Source organism: Sus scrofa, chromosome 5 (genome assembly GCF_054392235.1).
Source record: "Sus scrofa isolate SSC_HxYL_T2T_F1_AM1 chromosome 5, Sscrofa_HxYL_maternal_Yorkshire_Landrace_v2.0, whole genome shotgun sequence".
Lineage (NCBI taxonomy): Eukaryota > Metazoa > Chordata > Mammalia > Artiodactyla > Suidae > Sus > Sus scrofa.
The window spans coordinates 10935450-10960537 of NC_139387.1; the positions used below are offsets into that span (position 1 = coordinate 10935450).

At 54.2% G+C, this 25088-nt stretch overlaps 2 protein-coding genes across 12 annotated transcripts in view; one reads left to right on the plus strand and one right to left on the minus strand.

Moving 5' to 3' along the window:
* The window catches only part of NCF4 (neutrophil cytosolic factor 4), a 115833-nt gene that overhangs the window by 70368 nt on the left and 20377 nt on the right, over window positions 1-25088 (minus strand). For 7 of the 9 annotated variants that reach the window (XM_021091535.2, XM_013997543.3, XM_084955436.1 and 4 more), the window contains exon 2: window positions 21527-21615. The exons of the other annotated variants lie outside the window; for them this stretch is intronic. The gene's annotated coding sequence lies outside the window, so the exon portion shown is untranslated. The remainder of the gene's footprint in view (window positions 1-21526; window positions 21616-25088) is intronic. 9 annotated transcript variants of the gene reach the window in all.
* On the plus strand, window positions 7027-24922 carry PVALB (parvalbumin). Of its 3 annotated transcripts, none has more exons than XM_021090960.2 (5): window positions 7027-7090; window positions 7605-7672; window positions 9319-9451; window positions 10724-10833; window positions 24698-24914. In XM_021090960.2, the coding sequence occupies exons 2-5, from the start codon at window positions 7612-7614 to the stop codon at window positions 24724-24726; spliced, it is 333 nt and encodes a 110-aa protein (XP_020946619.1). In that variant the 5' UTR covers window positions 7027-7090; window positions 7605-7611; the 3' UTR covers window positions 24727-24914.

A 25088-nucleotide genomic window follows, 5' to 3' on the forward strand; every position in this document is an offset into this window, starting at 1 on the left:
ATGTTACCCACAAGGACTCTCAAACCCCTTGGCCTCTCTCAGGGTGAAACTGAGCTTAAATACAGGTGAGAGGCGGGAGGGGAAACAAGGCCACAGGCTCAAGATCTGGCTGCGAGGAATGGGGCCAAGATTCCTTGGAGGGAATACCCATCAACTCACAGGGCTGACTTCATGAATATCATTAGATGCCATGGCCTCCACCCAGCCCGCCAGGGCCCTGGACGTGAGGAACTCTGTATCCTGTTCCCGGCCACGGCAGGTGGAAATAGTGTGAACTAATGAAATATCACCAGCGAAGCTAACAGCTGAATGCTCGTCTCCTGGCAGACAGCAGCGAGGAGACTGCTGACCCACACACACTGGTCTCCTTCCCTCCACCAGCTGGGAGGCCAGAGCAGGCTTAGGGGAGAGCACTGGGCAGGGGTGGAGGCAGACCGACCAGGTTCAGTCTTTGGATGCTGTGTGACCTTGGGCAAATGACTTAACTTCTCTGGGCCTCAGGTTTTTGTCCTCTGTAGAAAGAGGATAACAGGATCCACTTTAGTAATGTATATGAGCAAGTGTTCAGTTGAAAGCCAGGTGCAGTTTGGGGACCAGGGGATAGAAAAGCCGAGGTCAATGTGGGAACAAGACCTCCATCGATCTATCCAGCCATCTCATCACTGGTCAGAAGAAGAAACCCTGCATCTAGGAGGAAATTCCACTGGGCACTCCTTCTCCCTTTTAACAGAGTCCCATGGGGATGGAAGTAGCAGCCTGTTAGGCCTCATGAGGCTCAGGATGGGGTTGGAGATTTCAAGTTCAGAAAGGCCACTTCGGGCCCCAGAGAGAATCCTCCTCTAGAAGTTCACGTATTCTACCATCAAACTCACCAAGGACTTGGGGCATAAACACTAGTATCTGGCACGCTTGGGTGCCCCTTGCCTCCCAGAGACTCGCACAATGAAGAGTTCAAGACTTCGACCCCCCAGAATCCACTACCTTCTCCCCACGCAGGTCCCATGGTGTTGACATGAAGATGCCTCGCAGGAGTTCCCGTCGTGGCGCAGTGGTTAACGAATCCGACAAGGAACCATGAGGTTGCGGGTTCCATCCCTGGCCTCGCTCAGTGGGTTAATGATCCAGCATTGCCATGAGCTGCGGTGTAGTTTGCAGACGCGGCTCAGATCCCACATTGCTGTGGCTTTGGCGTAGGCCGGTGGCTACAGCTCCGATTAGACCCCTAGCCTGGGAACCTCCAGATGCCGTGGGCACAGCCCTAGAAAAAGGCAAAAAGACAAAAAAAAAAAAAAAAAAAAAAAAAAAGATGCCTTGCAGCCCAGGCCTGGCCGCCCCTGCAATTGAGAGTGACCAGTTCAGAGATGGTGTATGACCAAACCAAGCTAATCACAGCCACTGAAACTCAATTCTGGGGATTTTGATCAAGATATTAGGACACTGAACTCCTTTATCCCCACAGGACATGGACCTGAAAGTTTACAGCACTGCGGGGGAGTCTTGTAACCTTCAAGGGACAGCCAGTATGAGAAGATGGCCAATGAAGTACAAGGTATCGCTGAGAAATAGAAACAATATTCTCACGGCAGTTGTTGAGTTCTGGACCAAGCCATACCTGAACCTTCCTGGACTTAGTAGTCATGAGAGTCAATAAATCTCCCTTTTGCCTTTTTTTTTTTTTTTGGCATGGAATATTTCTTTTTTTTAAATTTAGATATAATCGACACACATTATATTAGTTTCAGGTGTATAACATAGTGATTCAATATTTGTACATATTGCAAAATAATAACCACAATAAGTCTAATTAACATCCATCGCCATATACAGTTACAGAATAAATCCAGCCTGAGTTAGGCTTTCTGTAACGTACTGTCAAAAAAGGCCTGCCTGGGAGTTCCCGTCGTGGCGCAGTGGTTAACGAATCCGACTGGGAACCATGAGGTCGCGGGTTCCGTCCCTGCCCTTGCTCAGTGGGTTAACGATCCGGCGTTGCCGTGAGCTGTGGTGTAGGTCGCAGACGCGGCTCGGATCCCGCGTTGCTGTGGCTCTGGCGTAGGCCGGTGGCTACAGCTCCGATTCGACCCCTAGCCTGGGAACCTCCATATGCCGCAGAAGCGGCCCAAGAAATAGCAATAACAACAACAACAACAACAAAAAACAACAACAACAAAAAAGACAAAAAGACAAAAAAAAAAAAAAAAAAAAAAAAGGCCTGCCTGAAAAACCCATTCTCCATCACCAAGGCCCTTGTATAATCAAATTAACAAAGTGAGAACTGCTTGATTTAGTACAGATTCAGAGCAAACAACAAACAAAACAAAACGTGGATGTTTCAAGATATTCTATTCAGGCTTTAGAACATCCTTACCCTACTTTCAAGTATTGTGGGGGAAAAAAAATGCTTCAGAAATGGAAAGACCTGGATTGATTTATTTATTTACTTATGGTCTTTTTTTTTTTTTTTTTTCCCTTTAGGGCTGCATCCGTGGCATATGGAAGTTCTCAGGCTAGGGGTCAAACTGGAGCTGCAGCTGCCAGCCACAGCCACAGCCACGCCAGATGCGAGCCACACCTGCAACCTACGCCCCAGCTCATGGCCACACCAGATCCTTAACCCACTGAGCAAGGCCAGGGATCCAACCCACATCCTCACGGATGCTCTTCGGGTTCTTAACCTGCTGAGCCACAACAGGAACTCCTGGAAAGACGTGGGTGTAAATCTTAGCTGACTGACTTACTAGCCACATGACCTTGGACAAGTCACTAAACCTCTCTGGGACTCTTATTTCTTTAAATCTCTGAAGGTGATCATGAGAGTAAAATGAAATGGTGTGCATAAAGCACAGAGCACACAGTCAGTCCTCAATAAATGCATCACGCGATATGGTTCAGCGCATCTAGATCTGCTTCATTACAGGCACGTGAAGAAGACCTATGGGGACAGAGAAGAAGCCATCCTAGTTCCTGAGAAGGCACTCGTGGTGGGGAAAGGGCATTGCCCTCAGTGTGTATCTTCTGTCGGTCCCATCAAGAAGCAAGCCAGAAGAGTGGAAAAGAGCAAAGGCTTTGGGGTCAGAGAGATCCGGGTGTAAGTTCTACCTCTGCTCTGTGACCTTAGGCAATTCACCTAACCTCTCTGAGACTTGTTCCCTCATTAGGAAAATCCTGACGGCAATGCCTGCCTTGAAAGTGGGGGAGGATCACAAGGCCAAAAGCATGATGCAGCGTACACTGTCCCTGGCACAGCATTCTGGTTATTTTCCCAGACCCTGGCCAGGGATCTTCCTTGAGGACTGGTCCTCAAGACAGCTGCAGTCCTGCCTCCCAGAGCTCAGCTATGCCTGGGACTTCAACTCCTTGACCTTCCTGATAACCACCAAAGATCTGTGTCCAGCTCACCCTCTCCCCAGAGTTCAGAGTTCATGGGCATCTCCACCAGAATATCCTCCGGGCATCCTAAAGCCAGCACGGGTTCCTAGCTCAGGCGCTGCTCTGTACGATTTGATCTCTCGCATTGACCCTGGTCTCTTCACCCGGTTGTATCTATGACTATGGAGCCTCTTCCAGTTCAAACAGCCTAGACCTCTCAACTCCAGTGTAGCATCTCCCTCGCTGGGTACCACTTTCTCCCCAGACATACCACCTTCAAAAGCAGCAGCGCCATTCTCCAGTGAACCCCAGCTTGAAAATTTAGAGTCAGCTTGGATTTGTCCATCTTGTGCATCACAGCCCCCAAGTCTGGGAGAGTCACCTTGGAGATGCTACCCTAAATCTGCACCCCTCCCTGACGTCACTACCATCACCCTAGCCCAGACCCCCAGCACTACGCATCCGGGCTCCAGCACTGGCTTCCGAATCCAGTCCACCCGCTGCTCCTTCTACCCCTGGAGCCAATGCTCAGCAAAGGACTGGTGCAGCTTCTCTCCCAATCTGCCTCTGCCTGGAGATCGAGCCTCTCAATGTCATGGTCAAGGACTGGACCACACTGTTGACAATGTCAGCACCCTGGAGATTCTTTTCAAGGCCGGGGCCAAGAAGAGGAAACTTCCATGGCATTCATACTAGATACTCAATAAATATGTATTAAATTGATTAATTCACTCATGCTTTTGCAGACACACCCTTTGCACGGTCCTCTCTGATCCAAGAGAGACCACACCAGAGAGCCCTGTGCAAGTCTCATGAGACCCGTGGGCCTTTGCTTCACGAAAGAGCCCTTGAAGGTGACTTTCAGAATGTAAATTCGGGGGGTTCATGGATCCCCCAGGCCATCTACAGAGCCAAGCTTGCCCCTGATTAAGCTCATTTTACAGGCAGGGAGGCTGAGATGCAAAGAGAGGAAGGACTTGGTCAGAGAACACGCAGCGAGTGCCTTTCTGGCAGGCATTAGCTCATCTCCTGAGACTGCTGGGTCCACGTCCAGCTCCAGGTCTCTAGCTTTGACTCAATCACAGAATCCAGGGAGTTCCCGATATGGATCAACAGGTTATGAACCCAACTGAGTGGGTTCGAGCGATGGCCTCACTAGGGATAAAGGATCCGGCGTTGCCGTACGCCGTGGTGTAGGTTGCAGACATGGCTCAGATCTGGTGTTGCTGTGGCTGTGGTGCAGGCCGGCAGCTATAGCTCCGATTCGATCCCTAGCCTGGGAAGTTCCATATGCTGCAGGTGCAGCCCTAAAAAGCAATAAATAAATAAATACATACATACATAATCATGGCATCCCTAACATCTCTGCGCTGTTTCTTCCCCCACGAAAGAGGAACCAGGCTTGCGCTGTGAGGCTGTGGTAAGAAGATGGTGTATGAACAGGAGCCCAGGCCAGCCCCACGCATGAAAGACAATTCCTGTTCTCTCCCGCTGCTCGCTTTTTCTCTTCCTTTCCTTGTAGGATTTTGGAGGCTGGAAACGTTACTGCCATCGAAAGGGGTCTTGGAAGGCTTCGTGGAAGAGGAGAGCCCTGCCTGAGCCTCGATTTTGGGTGCTGGAGGGAGGCGGGGGCCAAGGGTTATTAATAGGCCTGGCTCGATGGGCCTGGGGAGGGTGAATGTGATACAGACACCCAGCACCAGGGTTGGGAAGTACCTGACACCGGAAGGGGAGGGGGCCGGGGGCAGAGGGGAGCACCACCTCCCAAAATAGCCAGAGCAGTGGCCTATATAGGTGGCCATCCCACCACCAGGCTCACTTCCTGACGGGACCTCCCACCGGCCCAGCCTTTCAGTGCAGGGCCCAGCCCTCCACCGCCACCTGAGGTGAGTGGCAGGAGGAGGATGGAGGCATGCAGAGGGAAGGAGGCCAGCAGGAAGGGGACAGCCACAGGTCCCCTCCCCCAGGGACATGGCCCGGGGCGGGGGTGGTGCCGAGAGGTGGGCCGCTGTGGAGTCCAGGCCTGAGAGTACAGTTCCTGGGGCCTCCATCCTAACTCCTGGTGGGACCTGAGGCCCAGCCCTTCCCTGTAGAACGAGATGGCTAGAGCCGGACATCCGCGGGCTCAGGTGAGGAGGCCCGTGCCAGGGCAGCGGAGGCAGGAGGAACGGGGCGGGAACGCGGAAAGGCTGACCTAACGACATCATCTGATGCTCTGGCTGGGTGGACGTCGGCCTAGAGTGGGTGCCAGTTGATGGGCGGCTTCTGCAGCCGGGAGAGATGGAAGAAGGAGGGAGAGGAATGGGCCTCTGTCGAGGTTCCAGCCTCTGCCACAGGGGCCAGCGTTTGGGGACTGCAGGAGCCACTCTGTGGCTCAGACACGTGGGACTTGATAGCGCTGGGTCCTGAGCACTGGACCAGCATGAACTTGGTTGACAAACTCGAAGTGAGCGGATCTGAGAGTGGCTCCCTCTGTGCCACTGCCTTGCTGTGTGTTCTTAAGCCACTTACTGACTCTCTCTGGCTTCAGTTTCCCCACGAGTGTAGCCTAAGGATCCTTCAGATGCAGAAGCAGGTTCTCCAACTAGGCCTCCAGAGGGAACTGAGCCCAGGAGATTGAAAGGTTAGCACAGAAGCTTAGCATCTCCAAGTTAACAGCCCAGCTGGGGGCAGAGGCAGCAGGGGCAGCTGAGGGGTCCGGGGAAGGCTTCCCCCGGAGAGAGGCCAGATCAGGAGCTGCAGCCTCGGTGCCTTGGAAGCCAGCTGGCGGACTGTCACCCGAAGGAGCTGACTCACAGGGAGGGGGCCAGCCGGAGCCAGCAGCATCCTAAGGTTTCCAGGAAGGGCAGCCATCCAGCGCCCAGCTGAGGGAGACAGCGTTGACAGCGAGTGAGAGGGAACTTGAGCTACTGGGCAGCAAGACCACTCTCCCCGGTACCCCCATCAAGGGCCACCATGGCAGCCCTCGCCCACCCCTTAAAGTTGGAGTCTCAAGATGCCACCTCAAGGGACCGCCAACACCCTCAACACAGCAGAGGGAGCCTGAAGCCCAGAGATGAAGGTCACAACCCAAGGTCACATAGGGACTTTGTGCAGCCCCAAATCTAGAACCGGGGCCTCCTGACTCCCCATCCAGGGCTCAGCACACTCTAGAGGCAGCTAGTTGCAGCCTGAACCCCTGGGGGACCGTGGGAAAGAATGCAACTTGTCTCTGGCTACATAAAGATTAGAAAGTGTCCCATTTCCCAGAGATGAAGTTCAGGCCATGAAACTGGCTTAGGCTGTCTCCAAGGTGTGGTCTGAGGGTGCCACCCTCTCCTCAAGCACTGGCCTTCTGGTCTCCCAGTGTGGGGGGGGGTTGCAAAGAAAGGCAAGAGGCCTCTCCCACCCTCCCCTTCCCCAAATGGCTTAACACCGTCAGGGAGGAGTCGGGATCGCACTGTACTCTCTGGCTCAGGAGACCAGGAAAGCAGGTAGCTAAGTGGGCATCCGAGAAGGGTTCCTTGAAAAGTCGGGTAAGAAATTAAAAAAAAAAAAAAAAAAAAAAAACTGCTCTGTTTGCACGTCCCTGACCAGATGTGGGATGGGGCACCCACAGAGGGCCAAGCACCGGCTATCAGTACCACCCCCTCCCAGTGTCCTGTGGGTCAGATTTCCAGATCTCAGCGCTCTGCCTTTGCAGCATAAATTTGCATCCGGGACAGACAGAGAGGAGGCTGAGGTAGGAGTGGAGAGAGAATGGGAGCAGGGCCAAGGGGCCCACACAGGTGTAGGCCTGGCCCCTGCCGGCCCAGTGTCCTCCCTGAAGCGGCGGGACATCCTAGGAGATGCGCGGGTCCAGGGGCCCTGCACCTCATCAGGCTGGCGCCTCCTGCGTGCCCTTGACGGCAGGAGAACTCTCCAGATCCAGCTGGTGAGGCGGGCGCCCCGTAAATCTGAGGTGCCCCTTCCCCGGGGCCCTGGCCGCAGCCCCTGGGTTCCCTAGGACCCCCGGCGGGGCTGGGCTGGAGCGGCAGCGGGATGGTGCGCTCGCCCACCCGGCCAGGCCCGCGCAGCTCGGCGGCGCGGCTGGACTGAGCGGCTCTGGCTGTGCGCCGAGCCCCGCGCCCCCTGGCTCTGCGCCAGGCTGGCGGGCGTGCGCCCGGCGCGCGGCACTGCAGCGCAGGTCATATGAGCAGAAATGATGAGAAAAGCACTTTTTAATCTTTTCGCACTTGCTCTGCCCGCTCAAACAGTTGCAGGATGTCGATGACAGACTTGCTCAACGCTGAGGACATCAAGAAGGCAGTGGGGGCCTTTACCGGTGAGCAGCGCGCTCCCCTCCGCATCCCTCGCCCCTCATCCACTACCCTGGTCCCTGCACCCCGCGGAGTCCCCCGGCTGGCCAGTCTGCCCCAGCGCTCCTCTGCCCCCGCATCTTTCGGGGCGCTGGTGGAGCGTGGAAGGGGGTCCACGGTATTTCCCAAACTCTGCCCGGGCGGGACTTGGCGCAGGGAGCGGGGCGGAGAGATCGCGCGCCCTGCAGGACAACCGAAACTTGCGGGCGCCAAAGGCCAGGTGGCCGCGCTGCGAGGACTCGGATCCCGGACAAGGGGCAAAGACCGGGGTCGAAAGCTGGACCTCTGGGTCCTTGTGCGCGCTTGGGGTTTCCTTTTCCAGGCACTTGGAGGGGGCTGTAAGTGGGCACGCTTCTTCGCGCGACCCCTTTCCCAGACCCCCATTTCTGGACAGGACTCTTCTTGCCCAGCTACTCGTTGCTGGCTCCCCGGAAAGCCCAAGCCCCCTCTCCGGGGCTCAGAGCCCACCCATCCCCTGCCGACCTGCGAGAGAGGGAGATGACCTTCCCTAAAGCTCAGCTCTGCCCGGCCCTGCCCTGAGCATCCTCAGCTCGCAACTTCCAGCCTCCCCAGGCACCAAGGGAGGGAAGCCGGCAGTCTCGCCACTCTGAGCTGCCCTTGGACCTGAGCGCTTAGCCGCTTACCTCGCTCCTCCCTCCCATCACCCAGATGGGGAAACTGAGGCAGGGAGAGGGCCAGAAACTTGCCCAAGGTCACCTCGCAGGGCAGAAGGGGATGAGCATGGGGGGGGGGTCACCCCTAGGTCTTGTTCCCTCACGCTAGTGTTTCCCAACACGCATGTAAGTTATGGTCTAAGGTTGTTTCCTTTCCCAGGTGACCTTAAAAAGGGAGCTCAGGACATAGAAAAATTGGAGAAGGGCTCCCATTTCCTTTCTGTGTGGCGCCCCCTCCCCTGGGCATGAAGAAACCCTGGGAAGCCACCCTCCCAGGGCATTGCAATAACCCACCCACTTCTCCTTGACCCACTTGCTCCCTCTTAGAAGAAACCTAACTGGGAATTCTTGGAGAGTCTTCCAACGCCCGCCCCCCTTCCCACCGGAAGGGATTTCTGCAGCAAAGCCAGGACTTCTGGGTCCTCCCCCTCCTCCTCCCACTCTGTGACCTTGAGGGAAACTTGTCCTTTCTGGGTTGATCTTCTGGCAACACAATCCATGGCCAAGAGAAAGGCCAACCCCCCCGCCCCTGCCCCCAACACACACACATCATGTTCCCCCCACTTTCAATTCCCCTGCCTGTCCCCCTGCTCAGCCACCACCGAAAGGCTTCACGGGAACCAGGAAGCCCCTCTCTGCCATCACATGATAGCCCCACCATTAGGGAAGGGTACAGCAGAGGGTGGGGGCCAACTAGGGAGCCAGGGCGATCTGGGTGCAAGCCCACCTCTGTCGCCCTTGGCTGGGTGACCTTGGGCCAAGGCCCCTCTCCTGGCCTGGGCTCCCTCAGCCCTCCCGTGGAGGCACTCCGCCTCCCGCCCCCAGGACCCGCCCAGCAGAGTTGATGAAAATGCTGGGACACCCCCATTCTCCCGCCCTTCTCCAGGTCCCTTCTCTGTCCTCATTTTAACCCCCTCCTCTCCACCCCCCACCCCTAGCTGTCGACTCCTTCGACCACAAAAAGTTCTTCCAAATGGTTGGCCTGAAGAAAAAGAGCCCAGATGATGTGAAGAAGGTATTCCACATCCTGGATAAAGACAAGAGCGGCTTCATTGAGGAGGAGGAGCTGGGGTAAACTGAGGCCCATGGGGGTGGGGGGTGGGGGCGCTTTGGGAGAGGGAGTGGGGGTTGGGACTCTTGCTTCCAAGTTCCCTGCCATCCGCCCTTCTCGCCGCACCCTTCACAGAAAATGACACTGCCTGACCATTGTGGCTTCCGGAAGAATAAAATCCTCAGCAGAAAGTGCAGCTAACTAGGTTAAATTATAGCCACTTAATATTGCTAATGGAATGATGCTACTTAATAATTTAATACAAGCCAAGAGGCCATTTTTCTCATTGCCTAACACCACAGGCAAGACAAAGAGCGCTCCCTTGAGTATTTCACTGATTTTCATTCCTCTAAAAGGCACCTTCCACCACCCAGCAGACCCACACCCTTCTGTACCAGGGTAGCTAGAGCAATTTCTGGGCAAGGCAGGGATGCAGAACCTGCTTTGGGGGGTTCAGGAGTCCTGGAAGCAGGGCAGAGAAGAGGTTATGATGAGGAAAATGCAAAATTACATCAGAAAAAAACCTCTCGCCATAACCCTCTCGGCCACCTGATGCATATCTGCTGCCTGGGCTGTGCTTTAAGTTACCTGCTGGCCAAAACTGCTTTGGATTTTGTCAGAAAGGGAAGGGGGAGAGTGTGGAGAGAGGCCTTTCAAGCAGGAACTTTTCCATCTATCCTGTCTCTCCCTCAAACCACCCCTCAAGGGTACCCTTTGTCTAGAACCTTCTCTGCCCTCCCATGCCAATGTGCATGCATGCACACAAGTGCGGAGGCTGACTCCAACCTACTCTCCAGGCATCACCGTCTCCAAAAAACCTCCAACTTTTCCCCTCCCCCTAGGTGGGACGGGCGCATCCTTCCAGCCCCGTCTGTACGTCCCCACACTGTGTGGCCTCTCTTGAAGCCCTTGACCTCCTCCCTGGTTTTTTCAGGTGGCTTCCTAAGATCGTCTCCATGCCCCCTGTTTCCAGCATGGCCCTGGCACAGAGGAGACACTTTAGTGTTTGTTGCGTTGGCTGAATAAATAAACATACAGGTGCCCCGGCTGAAGTGAGGTCAACCCTTTGCTGAGGACAGCCTGTCCTTCTCTGCACGCCCACCCCAAGAAGACGCACAGCCACAGCTCGGGCCACCTGGCCCAGCGCAGCGCCATGCATGCTCACTGCTTGCTGCCTGTCCCGGCTGCCCACTTCCCCAGTGCAGATGCCAGGCCACCGTGCACAGGGTGTTCCTGCAAGTGACCCCGCCCTGACTCCCTCCCCCCGGCTTTCTCTCTCCCCCCCGCCCCAGATTCATTCTGAAAGGCTTCTCCCCAGATGCCAGAGACCTGTCAGAGAAAGAAACCAAGACGCTGATGGCTGCTGGAGACAAGGACGGGGATGGCAAGATTGGGGCTGACGGTGAGTAGTCACGACCTGAGCACATCTTGGATCTCGTGATGTCTGGATGCTGAAAGCTCAGAGTTCTGTCCCTCTGTCAAGGGCAGGGAGAGTCCTTTACTCCCCAAGATTAGAAGGAAAAAAGACTAATGATATAGTTCTGAGAGCTCCATCATGTAAGTGTGGCAAAGAAAAGTGGTATATTTTTTCTGGATTTGAACAACCCAAAAGGAATAGGTTTTTTTGGTTTGTTTGTTTGTTTGGATAAGGAACCCAGGAGAAATAGGAACTTTTGCTGAATTTTCCCTGCACTTTTGCCTTGGTTCTGGTCCCAGTGCTACCTAAACTGGCTCTGTGACCTTGGGCGGTCTCTGTCCTGCCCTGGGCCTCAGTCTCCCATTTGTAACCCGAGGCGATTAGGCCAACTGATTCCCCAAGGGCCCTACTGGCTCTCACGTTCTCAGCTTCCAGGGATGGAAAGTCCTTATCTCCTATGCTCCTTGTCTTATCCGGGTGCCCGGTAAGTTCAAGTCTCAAAACCTGTTTGGGATTCTCCCAAATATACCATCGTAGCATCGTGGGAGAGCCAGGAAAAACAGGGGATCCATCGGAATTCGGAAAAGGAATATCTGGTCTGACCTTGCTTTTCAAGCTTTGCTTTCAGAACAGGGGCCGGGCTGGTGGTCCTCTACCCCCCATCCTTGCCCATTCTAACCTGCATTCACAGAACACATCCCAGCAGCGTGATCTTTCTCGGCGTCACAACATCCCTGGGAACCATCTCCGTTTTGCAGATGGGCGCACTGGGGTTGAAGGTGGGTGGCCTGCTCAGAGAGCTAAGCGGTGGAGCAGGGATGTCCAAACAGGTCTGGATGTCTCTTTCTGACCTCCTATGCCACATCCGTGCCTGTCCACGGGATGGGCCTTTCTACCGGTTTAAGAGAAAACTGTGGGTCAGTGCTTGGCCTCGGACCTGTGCTGTCTGAGTTCAAATCCCAGCCCAGCCACCTTCTAGCTGTGTGATTTGGGGAAATTCGTGTAACTGCTCTGAGCCTCAGTTTTCTCCTCTCTGAACTGAGGATAATGACCCTTCTCATCTCACAGGATTGTCGGAGGATTAGCTGTGGTCGTGTGTGATGTGTTTAGAAGAGAGTCTGGCACAGAGGAAGTGCTGTATACATGTTTATTAACTAATGTTTTAATAGGGACTACGTGATTTTCGTCCTTGTATCCCCAGTATCTAGCCCATACCTGACCCAAAGCAGGCACTTAAGAAGCATCTCTGGCCTGGGTATGACGTCCAGCGCCCATGCTCTGCTTGCTCTCTGCCCTTCACCAGCTGTGACCTTGACCACATCACCTCTCCACACCTAGGCTCCCGTGTCTGACAAAGGGGGTGCACAGTTTTAACCTAAGATCTGCTGGGGCTCTTTGTGAAAATTAAGTGGCTCTAGACACCACATTGCCTGGGGAAAAGTACAAGGCTTCTGCGCAGGGGCATGGCTTATTAAAGTTTTATGCCGGAAAGGAGAATGGAGAAACTCTAGCAAGGTCAGGTGCAATGAGGCGCTGGGCCTCCCGCTGCCCGCTGCCCTTCTTGTGGCTGGGAAGGAGGGAGGCGGTTTTAAAGGAGCCAGAGCAGTGGAGGGTGCTAGAGGGGAACGGGTGCCTGGTCTAGGCGGTTCCAGGGAATGGCATACCTCCCCCGCACCCCCATTCTCCCCCGGACACGGGTCAGACGGTTCCAGCCCGAGCCCGGTTCCCACCACGACCCCAGCCCAGGCCTTTGGACCTCCCCCTACTTTTATTTGCAGCCATTATGCTACAGTTCAGAAGCCCTAGGCAGGGTCTTCATGGCTGGCTGCCCACAGCAACCTACACAATGAAGAAAAACCAGGCCAGCTCCTGGCCTGCTTCCCCTCCTCCCTCCCTCCCTGCCCAATTCAGATCTTAAAGCGCCAACTCAACTGTTCCATCAGACCCAGCAGACACCGACTGGGTAGCAAACCTGTGCCAGTGGCAGCGGGAGAGGCAAAGGGGAATCTGGCCCAGAGGCACCACCTCCTGGCTGGGTGCCCCTGAGCCCTGATTTCCTCCTCTTTAAATTGGGCAAAGCGTCACCTAGCTCGCTGGGGTTTTGTGAGGATTCCTTGACATGGTGTATGACAGTGTTGAATGCAGCAGCCAGCGCGCAGTAAGTGCTCAGTAAACAGCGGCCATAAGGCTATTTCTGTTCTGTCCGCATGATGCTCACAGCTCTATGATACAGACACAGACACACGGTAATACCAGGCAGAGGTGGGAGGTACAGACAAGCGCTGAGGAGAGGGAGCCCCTGGCAGGACTGCGTGGGCCGGAAGGGCAAGCAGAGGGCAGTCCAGGCGAGGCGTAGGTATCCGTCAGCAAAGGCACTAAGGCCGGGAGGTTTAGAGCGTGTTTAGAAAGGGGCAAGAAGGTTGGATTGCTGAGGGTGGGAAGGCAGAGAGAATTATTACTGGGTGAGTAATGCATGCCCAGCGTCACCTCACTGGACCTTTGGATGACAGAGGGCATAAGTGCAGGTGCAGAAAGAGCCACTCCAGTGCCCAGGGTGACACTGGATTCAAACCTAGGTCTGTCTGCCAGCCCAGTCCACGCTCAGGCCGACCTGGTAGGGGTCTGGGAGTCAGAGCAGAACAAAACAGGGTGGCGAGAGAGGCAGTGGCCAGTGAGAACAGATCGCCCAGGCCGTGGGGCCCACACCTTGTGCTTCTGAGGTGGGAAGATGCCGATGGGCCCGCCCCCACTACCACCAGCAAACACAGTGCTTTCTCAGGAGGGCGACAGGAAGGATGAGGTGATGGCGCCCACAAGGCACTGAGATGCCTTTGTGGATCCAGAATTTTCTATTTTAGGTGCTCTGCTTTGCTGCTTACTCTCTCTATAGGCCAAAGGGCCCGAGCCCTGCCCACCAGCTGGAGGACGCCTTCACCTTACCTGGGGCAAGTCACAGAGCCCCTCTGACCTTCAGGTGCCTGCTCTTTAAGATCAGGCATCCGATCACCGGCTAGTCACTGGGGTCCCCAAGTGCCCCAGTGCATACACCTCTAGACAGAGGACCAGGCAGGCACCGAGGCTCAGCTCTGTGACCTCGAGTAATGATAGCAATGGCGTCAACTTCATGGAGCCCCTTACCGTGTCCCAGGCGCTGTGCTTAGCATAACACTCATTTAATCTCCCTAGCTATCTTTGAGTTTACTGCCACTGTCCCCATTTTATAGATGAGAACACTGAGGCTCAGAGAGGCTAAGGGTTTGCTCAAATGCCCATGCTTAGAAAGAGACAAGGCCAAGATCTAAGCTTAGGTCTGTCTGGATCCAAAGCACATGCCCTGTGCCTCCTGCTTCATGCATTCATTCATTCACCCTCTCATTCAAAGTCAAAGAGTATCTACCATGGATGATTTTCTTTATCAGCTTACTGCTTGCTTCTCTCTCTTTCTCCTGGGGATTCATGTCCAGCTCCACAAATGCAGGAACTTCATTTTGTTCAGCTCTGGCCCCAGCACCTAGAATAGGCCTGGCACATAGTAGGGACACAAGAAAAGTGTGCCGAAAAAAACTGAATGAATGAATAAATGCATATGTGTCCAGTTTTGGGGGTGCAGTGATGAGGAAGTATGGTGTATGGGGAGAGGTCCATGGGCTAAGAGTGCGGACCCATTTGGGCTGGGGGCTTGCATGTAGCAGGTGATGGGGGATTCTAGAACCAGGGGGTACTGCCTCCGTCTCTAGATGCTTGTCCTTCTGAGGGTGAGTGAGACTTACCAGGTCCTTTAGGATCCCAGATTGAGGCGGGTGGGTAGAAAAACAAAGTTCTAATAATAACCCTTTGCTTTCCTGTCTCTGGGCAAATACTTCCAAGAAGCTCGAAGACTTTTTAATGGATGTGGTCGATTGATTCTCAAAGGCCACCCTTGAAAAGCTGGGGCAGAGCTGGTAAAGGGGGGGGTTTAAGACCTAAAAGGACAGAGAAGCTGGACAGAGGTGGAAGGTGCCCCCACACCCAGGCACCAGTAACAGGCGAGACTAGTCAGTGGCAGGTTCCCTCTCAAGTGCTTGTCCTTCCCCACGGTGGGTCTCCAGCAGGACCTGGCATCAGAATCAGGGTTGCTTGTCACAATACAGATGGCTGGGCCCCATCCCCAGAGTTTCTGACGCCTTTCAGTCCAGGGTGGGGCCCAAGCGCTTACATGTCCACTAAGTTGCCATGTGAAGCTCGTGGTCCAGGGACCACACCTTGAGAACCTCTGCCTTATCATCATCCCAGGAAGCAGATGCCATCCTTCTTCCCTTTTACAGATGAGGAAACTGAGCACTTTAGTAACGTGCCCAGGGGCCCTCAGTAGCAGAGCCCACACGGAGACTCAGGGGTCCAGGCAGAACTCCCCACCACCCTGCTTGTGTCCCCAGCCTGGGCTCTGCATACCCAGTACCTGCCTGCATGGACCGTGCCGGCTGTTGGGAATAGCGGGCACCATTCGTGCAGCACTTCCCTGAGTCCCTACATCAGCATCACAAGATAAGCCCTCCTTGTACAGACAAGGAAACTGGAATCACACAGCTTTTCAGCATTAGGGTCCTGCTTCGAACCTGACACTCTCACTCCAAGTAGCTCCTCTTCCCCAGCGTGCTGTAGACAAGAGCCACACAGCTACACACCCGGAACACACACCTGCATACCCGCAATCCTAGTTAAACACCTTCCCTGGAACCTGATCCTCCTGGCAGATCCACCTTCTTAGGCTTCAAGCCTGTTCCAGCGCAAGAGACTGCAGTTTGCTTTTTGCTTTCCTTGCTGAAAAATTTAGTCATAATTATTGCCTGATCCTTGCAGTCAGTTCCACGTGCCTGAAGGCATTTGTCTTTTCTGCTTCCTTCTGGCAGAATCTGTTCTCTGTTATCCTTAAGTAGCCTATTTCACATGAGAGGCGAGAGGGAGGGACGAAGCCCTCGGGTTGGAACTCCTGAAGTCAGGCAGAAGAGACAACCTGCAGAGTGCGAGCCCCCAGCAGTGTGAACGGCCAAGCCTGCTCCTCTCTCTGGGCATCTAGTTCCTCCTCCCAGAACAGAGATAAAAATAACCACCCTCAAAGGCAAGAATTAGTGAGTCTTCGGGAAATGGTTCCTTTCCTCTTGTTTTATGTACTTTCTCCGGTAAGCTACCTGAAAACCCTTTGAAGGCAGTGGGATAGCCATCCTCAGAGGAAATGAAATTGAGTCTAAGATGGGAGGAAAGTGAGAAGGACAAAGGGAGCATCTTGCCTGCCTCCCTGTAATTCCAGCCCGCCGGCCCCTAGAGAGTTTAATTTCCAAGCCGGGCAGGATGTGGGCATCAGGGCCAGCCCGCAGCCGCAGTGGCAGAGCCCCAAGGTGTGCTGTGTTTTCTCCTCTTTCACTGCATCCTCATCCTGGCTCAGGAAGGTCTGGGGGACACAGTCTGTGATTCCCACGGAGAGAGGTGGAAACTGAGCCCCAGTGACATGAAGTGCCAAAGTCTCGCGGCAAACCCTTGGAGAAGGGAACCCAGGTCTCCGGACTTGGCCACTCGCGCCTCCAGGCTGAGCTGAGACCTTTGAGCTATGAATGGCTTCTGCGCTTAGCAAGATGCGCGCTTGGATTCTCGCGCAGACGGTCCCTCTACCTCCGGCCTCAGGCTGCACTAGATAAGATTTCGCCAAGGGAGGACAAGCAGCGCTCCTTACGCAACTGCTCTCCTGCCGAAAGGAGCAATAGGGAGGGCAGAAAGATGTCCCCTCTCCATGTCCCCTCTCCTGCCACTGGGGTTCCAGCTTGAGTCAGAACCCGGGGCCCTTCGACGCGGACCTCTGCGAAAGAGACACATCCTGCCACGAGCCAGGCCTGAGTTAGAATCCTACTGGCTCAGGGACTCTCAGCCTCAGTTTTCCGATAAGTAAAACGGGGACAAGCGAGCGGGTGAGGATGGAGCGGGCCGGATCGCAGGGCAGCGCCTGGCACAGGTGGTGCCCCCAGGACTATTTACCGGCTCCTCCCGGGCTGGGCCGGCCGCATGGCTTGACCCCGAATGACCCTGCCTCCCTGTCCTCTGGGGTGGGTAAGTGATCCCTGTTTGCAATGCGAATTTATACGAAACCCAGCCCGGGAGCTATTTACAGGCGAGGTGATAAACCGGAGGCTGGTGCCTTCATCCTGGTCATCAAGACAGAGGCAAGGAGAGAACCTTCCAGGCGCTGACTCAAGGTTCCTCTCACTTTCACCACCTGGGGCTATGAGCGGCTGCTGTTTTCACCTGTCAATAGCTTCTAATTTTGCCCAATCCCCACAGCGCCTGGGATGGGGACAGACCTCATTAGGCTGATTTCAGGCTCTGAGGGAAAGGAGGAGACCGAGCCCTCCCGCCCTCTGCCCCCTCCCCTCCTCGCCTCTCTTCTTGATTGGATGGTGAGGACACTGCTGGCCCCAGGGGCCTCTGGTGAGGCTTCCTCTGCACAGGAGGGGTCTATACCTGTATTCTTCTAGGAGGGAGGATGCTGGATCCTCCCCACCCAGGGGCACACCCCCTGGCACCTCAACAGTAAGCCTTGCTATGATTGAGCCCCCTCTGTGTGCCAGGCACCGTGGTACTGCGTGCGCCATACCTCACTGTCACCCTATGAGGAGTCCCTCTGTGTTCCACATTTTACAGATGTGGAAACTGAGGGGCAGAGTGTCCTCAGATAGGCGTGTTAGGGGTGGGCTCCTAACTCGGTTGGGATAGATAGTGTCAAAAACTTCTGGCAGGTCAGTTGCTTGCTCTCTGGCCTGCCCATGTCCTGTCTGTTTACATCTTCCTGTCTTAGAGTCGGGAGTTTTGTGGTTACTGCTGGTTTTTCAAAGCTCCAACCTGTGCCGGTTGTGCTGAGGAAATCCAAGGAACTGCTATTTACAAGCCATCTGCTCTGTGCCAGGCATCTTTCTGTATTTTCTCATCTGGTCTTCCCGATCGCTCTGTAGACATCATCACACCCATTTTACACATGAGAAAACTGAGGCTCAGACAGGCAAAGCAGTGACCTAACGCCACCCAGCCAGGGAGACATGGAGCAAGATTCAGACCCAGCTCCAGGGTTGCTAGAAGGCTGTCGGCAGGTGCCAGGTGGGACAGGAGATGGTGGCGGGGGGTGGCAACTCACAAGGCCAAGAAATAAAGGTGACGGTGCCAATTGTGGACTCCTCCCCCTGTGCCAGGCATTAGCCAAGCATTTCCTAGGCTTGGTTTTAAAGTGCCTGGAGCTAAAGAAGCATCTTGATGATAACAGCTACCTAATGCAGCGTGCTGGCAACCGATCAGGCAGGGGACAAGGGCTTTAGTGCTGGTGCCTCTGAACAACCCAAGGAGCCCCACTTTACAGATGAGGGAACTGAGGCACAGGGAGGTGAAGAATCTAGTCCAAGGTCACACAAGCAGGACGTGGGAGTTCAGGGCTGACTCCCAGCTCCCTTACTCTAAACGCCGGGGGAGAGCTGGAGAGGCATCTTGTAGAACCGAGGCTGCAGAGATAAAAAGAACCGAGACCTGGAAGGGTAAGTTGTCTTGTTCAAGGACACAGACCAATGGCAGAACCAAGGCCTGAGCCCCATCCTCTGATGGCCATTCCCCAGCCCAGCATCCTACTGCCAAAGCACTTGACCTAGACCTAACAGGGTCATTGCAGGCTTGCTCATTCATTTTTCTCTAAGGCGAGACCTAGACGTTTTAGCGGAGTCTTTTTTTGGATAGGAGGGCTGTTAGTTAATTAGCTGGTTCCTGAGAGCTCTGCCCCAAGGGACGAAAAAGAGGTACAGAGGAGGTAACCCCTGCCCTGAATGTGCCTCCAAAGTGTCTGGCTCCAGGTTCTGGGAGGACAAAATTAGAGTCCTGTGTTTTCTGCACAAAGCTGGAGTATGCGGCCATTGCGACTCTGGCTGCTTCAGGGTGGGTCCCAGGCGTGTGATCTTAGAGGCTTTTGAAAACTGGTCCGAAGCATCTCCCATCGTCAGGCTCCAAAATGTAGGACTTTCTGCCACTACGGAGTCCCCTGGTCGGCGCCCCTTAGTCCCCTCATGCTGGGTGCCCTGGATGCTCTCTGGTGTGCAAATGATGACCAGGCTCTTTGCCAATGAGCAGCCGGGAATTTCTAGGGTCAGGATTGGGGGGTAGGTAGAGGTCAGGAAATGCTCAGAGCGGACTTCCCCTCTTGACAATCACTCCATGAACCACTCTGGTGTCAGTGGGTGGACTCATGTCTCCTCTATCCCAGGACAGAGCAAGCTGGTGCCCAAGGACAGGCTATACCAGCTTTGGCCAGTCTTCCAGATGGAATGGCAGGTTGAAGCTGGAGGGAGTGCGTGCTTCTGCCTGATCTGGAACACCTTCGTGGAGGGGCCGGTCCCAAGACCGAAGGCCAACTCCTGCCCCTGCTCCTTCTTTTCCCCGTGACCGTGACACTTGACCTCCCCAGGCCTCCACTTCCCCATCTCTAGAATGGGAACCATCGCGTCACCTCCCGGCGTGGTTGTGAGAATTATATGCAGTAAGTCGGGACTTGCTGAACCCCGAGGAGGACTAGGGAGCCATTCCATCCATTCATCCATCTGCCCATCCATCCATCCACCCCTCTGGCATTTGGTCATGAGCACCTGCTGGGGGCCAGGTCTGTTCTCTTACTAGGAGAGTGGTGAACAAAAGAGATAGCGCCCCCTGCCTTCCTGGAGTTTACGTTCTGCTAAGAGGAGACTGACCAGAATAAGAACATGAATAAGATCATTTCAGAGAGCGCCAAATACCATCAAGTAAATAAACAGCTAAGAGTCATGGGGGTGGCGATAAGTGAGCTGGCTCATGCGTCACTCCAGACCCAGGTTAACGTAGGTCGGAAACCTCCAGGGTAAAGAAGGAAGTCTGAATCACACCTGCTGTGCGATCTTTGCTCAAGCAGCTTAGCTCTTGGGCCTCAGTTTCCCCATCTGTAACAGGCAGGCAAAAGCATCTCTCCCACGGAGGAGTGGTGGGAATGTCACGAGATGATAAATGCAAAATGCTTCCCATGCAGGCAATCAGTAAAGAAGAATTTTAAATTCCCTTTTTTTTTTTTAGGCCACACCTGTGGCATATGGGAGTTCCCAGGCTAGAGGTCGCATCGGAGCTGTAGCTGAGGCCTTCCCCACAGCCACAGCAGTGCTGGATCCTTAACCCACTGAGCGAGGCCAGGGATCGAACCCCCATCCTCATGGACACTATGTTGGGTTCTTAACCCACTGAACCACAGGGGGAGCTCTGAATTTAATTCTATAAACACGGACAATATGAATCAAAGTCCTAACATTAAAGACATCGCAAAAGAACCACTTGCCCCTGTGAGGCACAGGAGGATCAGAGGAGCTTGTGGCTGAGAAGCCTTAGCACTTGGCTGGAGGGAGGGGACTCTAGAGTGTTTGGTGTTCTATTCCTGCCTCTCACTGTTATTGCTCAGCCCTTGATTCTGGGGATTTTAGGCCCAGCAGGAGGACCCTCCCTCTCTCCCACCTTGAGTCTCTACCCAGGCCCTCACATCCAGGCCACCTGCCTTTCCTGTCCTTGGAGACTACCTGGGGACAGGAGGGCAGGGTGGTGTCCATGTCCCTGGGGCACCCCAGAAAGGTAAGGAGCCCCCCACCTGGCAGGGGGTCAGTGGTGGGTCATTACCACGATGATAGCTCAGTGTTAGTTTAGGTGGTTTTTGTTTTTTCACTTTTTCATTTTAATTTTTTTCTAATTTAATTGTTTTTCTTCATTTGTTTTGCTTTTAAGGGCTGCACCTGCAGCATATGGAAGTTCACAGGCTAGGGGTCGAATTGGAGTTGCAGCTGCTGGCCTGCGCCACAGCCACAGCAATTTGAGATCTGAGCCACATCTGCAACCAAGGCTGCAGCTTGCAGCAACGCCACATCCTTAACCCACTGAGCGAGGCCAGGGGTCGAACCCACATCCTCATAGATAATAGTTGGACTCATAACCCGCTGAGTCACAATGGGAACTTCCTCACTTTTTCATTTTTATTTTTTATTTTTGTCTTTTTGTCCTTTTAGAGCCGCACCCGCGGCATATGGAAGTTCCCAGGCTAGGGGTCGAATCAGAGCTGTTGCTGCCGACCTACACCACAGCTCATGGCAACACCAGATCTTTAACCCACTGAGCGAGGCCAGGGATCGAACCCACAACCTCATGGTTCCTAGTCGGATTTGTTTCTGCTGCACCACAATGGGAGCTTCCTCACTTTTTCATTTTTAAATCATTCCAGCTTTACAGAAGGGTTCTAACAATAGCACAGGGACTTTTGTGGCCCCCTTGTCCAGCACCCCCAATGCTCGCATGTTATGTAACTGTGTCAATAATGAGAGCACACGGGGAGGGTTTTACAACATGGGCTTTGCACCAGCCACAGGGAGAGTGGGACGCCCCTCAAAGGAGCCCCAGATTCCTCTTGTGGCCTTTGTGAAGCCACTTCACACCCAGTTTTTCATCTGTCTCTCACTGGGGGTTGGTACCGCCCCCTCCCTTCACTCCACAGGCAGATGCGGGAGCTGATTTCCAGAGGGGTACCTTCCCAGCAAACAGGGCCAGGCTGGGCCTGGAACCCTCGTTCTCCAGCCCCCCACAGCACGACCCTGCGTCTCCAGGGCCCAGGAGGACTTACCTGAGGCCCCCTAGGGTCTGGCAGGCTGGGGACATGGCATCTCAGAGACGCATATTGGAAAGGGTGGCAAACGCCTTCCGTCCCGCCTCCTGAAGAGAAAAACAACAGAGAAGGCTCTCCTAGGACACATATTCCACAAAGGTCTAGAAGACCGGGTTGCTGAGCGGTGTCCCTTCCAACCAGCACACAAGGCCCCACGGCTGAGAGGACATGGGACAGGGGCAGACGGGCTCCTGGGCTCCCTCGTATGTCTTCTTCTTTTTTCTTTTCACGGCTGCACCTGCAGCATATGGAGGTTCCCAGGCTAGAGGCTGAATCAGAGCTGCAGCTGAGGCCACAGCCACAGCCACAGCCACGCCAGATCCGAGCCACATCTGTGACCTACGCTGAAGCCTGCAGCAATGCTGGATCCTTAACCCACTGAGCGAGGCCAGGGATCAAAGCCACATCCTCATGGATAACTAGTCGAGTTCTTAACCCTTTGTGCCACAGCGGGAACTCCCAGCAGATCTCTTCTGCTCTAACTCAAGAAGTAGAGCAGACTTTCCTTCCTTTTACACGTAGGACAGTGAGGCTCAGAGAGGCAAGGTGCCTTATCTGCAGTCACACAGCCAATGAGCGGAGGAAGAGCCAGATTTGGGGGCCCAGGATTCCTTAGCTGAGCTGATCTTATCATGCAAGAGGACAGCGCAGCACAGCTACCAGGTCTTTCCCCAACACACCCCACTGTGTCCTGTGCTCTGAGCCTTGACCCCTCCATCTGCTTTCTCCTAGGGAGTCCTGCATCTTTTTTTTTTTTTTTTTTTTTTTGCTTTTTAGGGCTGCAGGTGCAGCATATGAATGTTCCCAGGCTAAGGGCTGAATCAGAGCTGCAGCTGCCAGCCTACACCACAGCAACACCAGATCCTAGCCGCGTCTGTGACCTACACCACAGCTCACAGCAACACCAGATCCTTAACCCACTGAGTGAGGCCAGGCATTGAACCTGCATCCTCATGGATACTAGCTGGGTTCGTTACCACTGAGCCACAATGGGAACTCCCCTGCATCTTCTTACAGGCCTGCATCAGAAGCCACCTTTCCTCTGAAGGTTTTGTTGATGCCTTAAACAGAAAGCCCCTCTTCTCCCTGTGAACACAAGAGGCTTTGTGCCTCTCGCATCTTTTCACAAACACGTGCCCCCCTCGGTGTCAGTTGTGCAGCCAGGATGTAGGATGGAGGGAACAAGGAGAGTGGGAGCTGCAACCTTATGCTCCACGGGGGAGGCAGACAGCAGGTGAATAAGCAAGAATTTACTCAGAAGTATTTTGAGCGTGGCGAGTGCCGTGAATGCAATAAAACATGGTGTTAGCAAAGAGGATCGGGGTAGGGGTGGGTCACTACTTACACCAGTGTGGTCAGAGAAGGCCCCTTGAAGGGTGGCCTTTGAGCTGAGACCAGGCGAGTGAGAAGGAGCTAGCTGTGAGGAAGCCTGGAGAGCACACCAGGCGGGGAGAACGGCAAGTGCAAAGATCCTGGGGTACAAATGCCCTCCGCATGCTGGAGATTCAGAGAACAGGCCAGCAGTACAGAGCACTTCCTGCCAGAATCACTCTTCTTCCCCAAATAGACCAGAAGCTCCTGGGCTGCAGGGACCCTCTCCGCCCCCCTGCGTCTCCTCCCACCTGGATGGGCCATCCCTTTGTTCATTCTGTGGAGTTGGATTCAATGGGACGTCTGATCGCCCCCTGGTGTCATCGTCAGCCTCTGACATCTTTAATTAAGGCGAAGCAAGGCCAACGGACACGTCTGGGGAGGGGCGGGGCCCACCGTGAATGCGCAGGCAAGCCGACCTGGAAAGGGCCTGGCCCCTAGACCTCGAATCCTCAGCCACTTACAACCCAGAGGCTCTGAAGAGTCACGTCTCCTCTCTGGGCCTCAGTTTTCCCTTCTGTAAAATGGGGACAATGGCTCCCAGTTCCCTAAGTGTTTGGGAGGGTCAATGAAGAGCTACGTGAGACAGAGCCCAGCTCGTTCTGAGCAGCTGCACGTGTTCACCCCTCTGAGCTGCGTGCAGAGACCGTGTGCTCAGGACCACACAGTGGTTCCTGAAGCTGGCTGCTCACCGGAATCATCTTTTTAGGGAGCTTCCATTGTGGCTCAGTGGAAACAAATCCAGCAAGCATTCATGAGGATGAATGCTCAATGCCCAGCCTTGCTCAATGGGTTAAGGATCTGGCATTGCTGTGGCTGTGGTGTAGGCCGGCGGCTACAGCTCCAATTCGACCCCTACCTGCCTGGGAACTTCCATATGCCGCAGGTGCGGCCCTAAAAAGACCAAAAAAAAAAAAAAAAAATCATCTTTTTAACAAATAAAATAACTCATCCCTTATCAATCCAACCTTCTAAATCAGAAATTCCCGGGCAAGGGCCTAGGCCTCTGTGTCTTCTTAGGTCCTGCTGGAGATCCTCATTGGCCAGAAAGAGGTCAGAGTCTGGAGTTGCCATCGTGGCTCCGTGGTAATGAACCCGATCAGTATCCATGAGAATGAGGGTTTGGTCCCTGGGCCCACTCAGTGGGTGCAGCTCCAATTCAACGCCTGGCCTGGGAACTTCCCTATGCTGCGGGTGTGACCCTAAAAAGAAAGGAAAAAAAAAAAACAAAACCATGAAACAGGTCAGGGTCCAAAGTCAGACACACCCGGATCTGAATCTGGCTCTGCTTCTTACTAGCTGTGCGACCATGTAGACATTGCTGGGCTCTGAGCCTCCGTTTCCACATCTGTGGAAAGGGGTTCATACTAAAATGCACATGATAGGATTATGGCCAGAGTCAAAAAAGACACTGTATATGAAGCGCTTAGAAGAGTGGCTGGCATGGGATAAACACTCAGAAAACCAGCATCGCTATTATTAGTGTAGTTGTTACAACTGAGCGTTTGTGGGGGACATGACATTGTGAGGCAAAAGATACGGTAGGCTCATCATGTCCCAACTCACTTCAGTCATTCACTCATTCGTTCATTAACTCATTCGTCCCCATGCTCACGCCCTTCATCACTCTGGCTCTTCCTTCTGCAGCAGACCTGAGAATCGAGAGAAAATACCCAGCAGGAGACCCAGCGCTCAGGGCCCGGCCAGCCTCTGCTGCACGGCCCACCTCTGACCCACCTCTGTTGTCTTCTTTTGCAGAATTCTCCACTCTGGTGGCTGAAAGCTAAGAGGCTCTGACTGCCCGGGTCTTCCCCCTCTGGCCCCGAACACCCGATCTCAGCCCCTCTGGCCGCCTTCCTGCCTTTCTGTTCAGTTTGTTTGTGTTATTTTTTTACTCCCCCATCCCTTATGGCCCCTGGATGACACCATTCTTCTGGAAAATGATGGAGAAACAATAAAGGCTGTACCAATCCGATTCTGCGATTTGAGAGGAGCCAGGCCGTGGTGGGGGGAGCGGATCCTGCCAGTTAGGAAAGATGGGGTGGAAGGGAGATTTACGGAGCCCCTCCTCTGCCTTTGGTACATGGACTGCCCACTCATCCTTGAAACCGCCCATAAGGTAGGTGATGAAATACCCATTTTACAGATG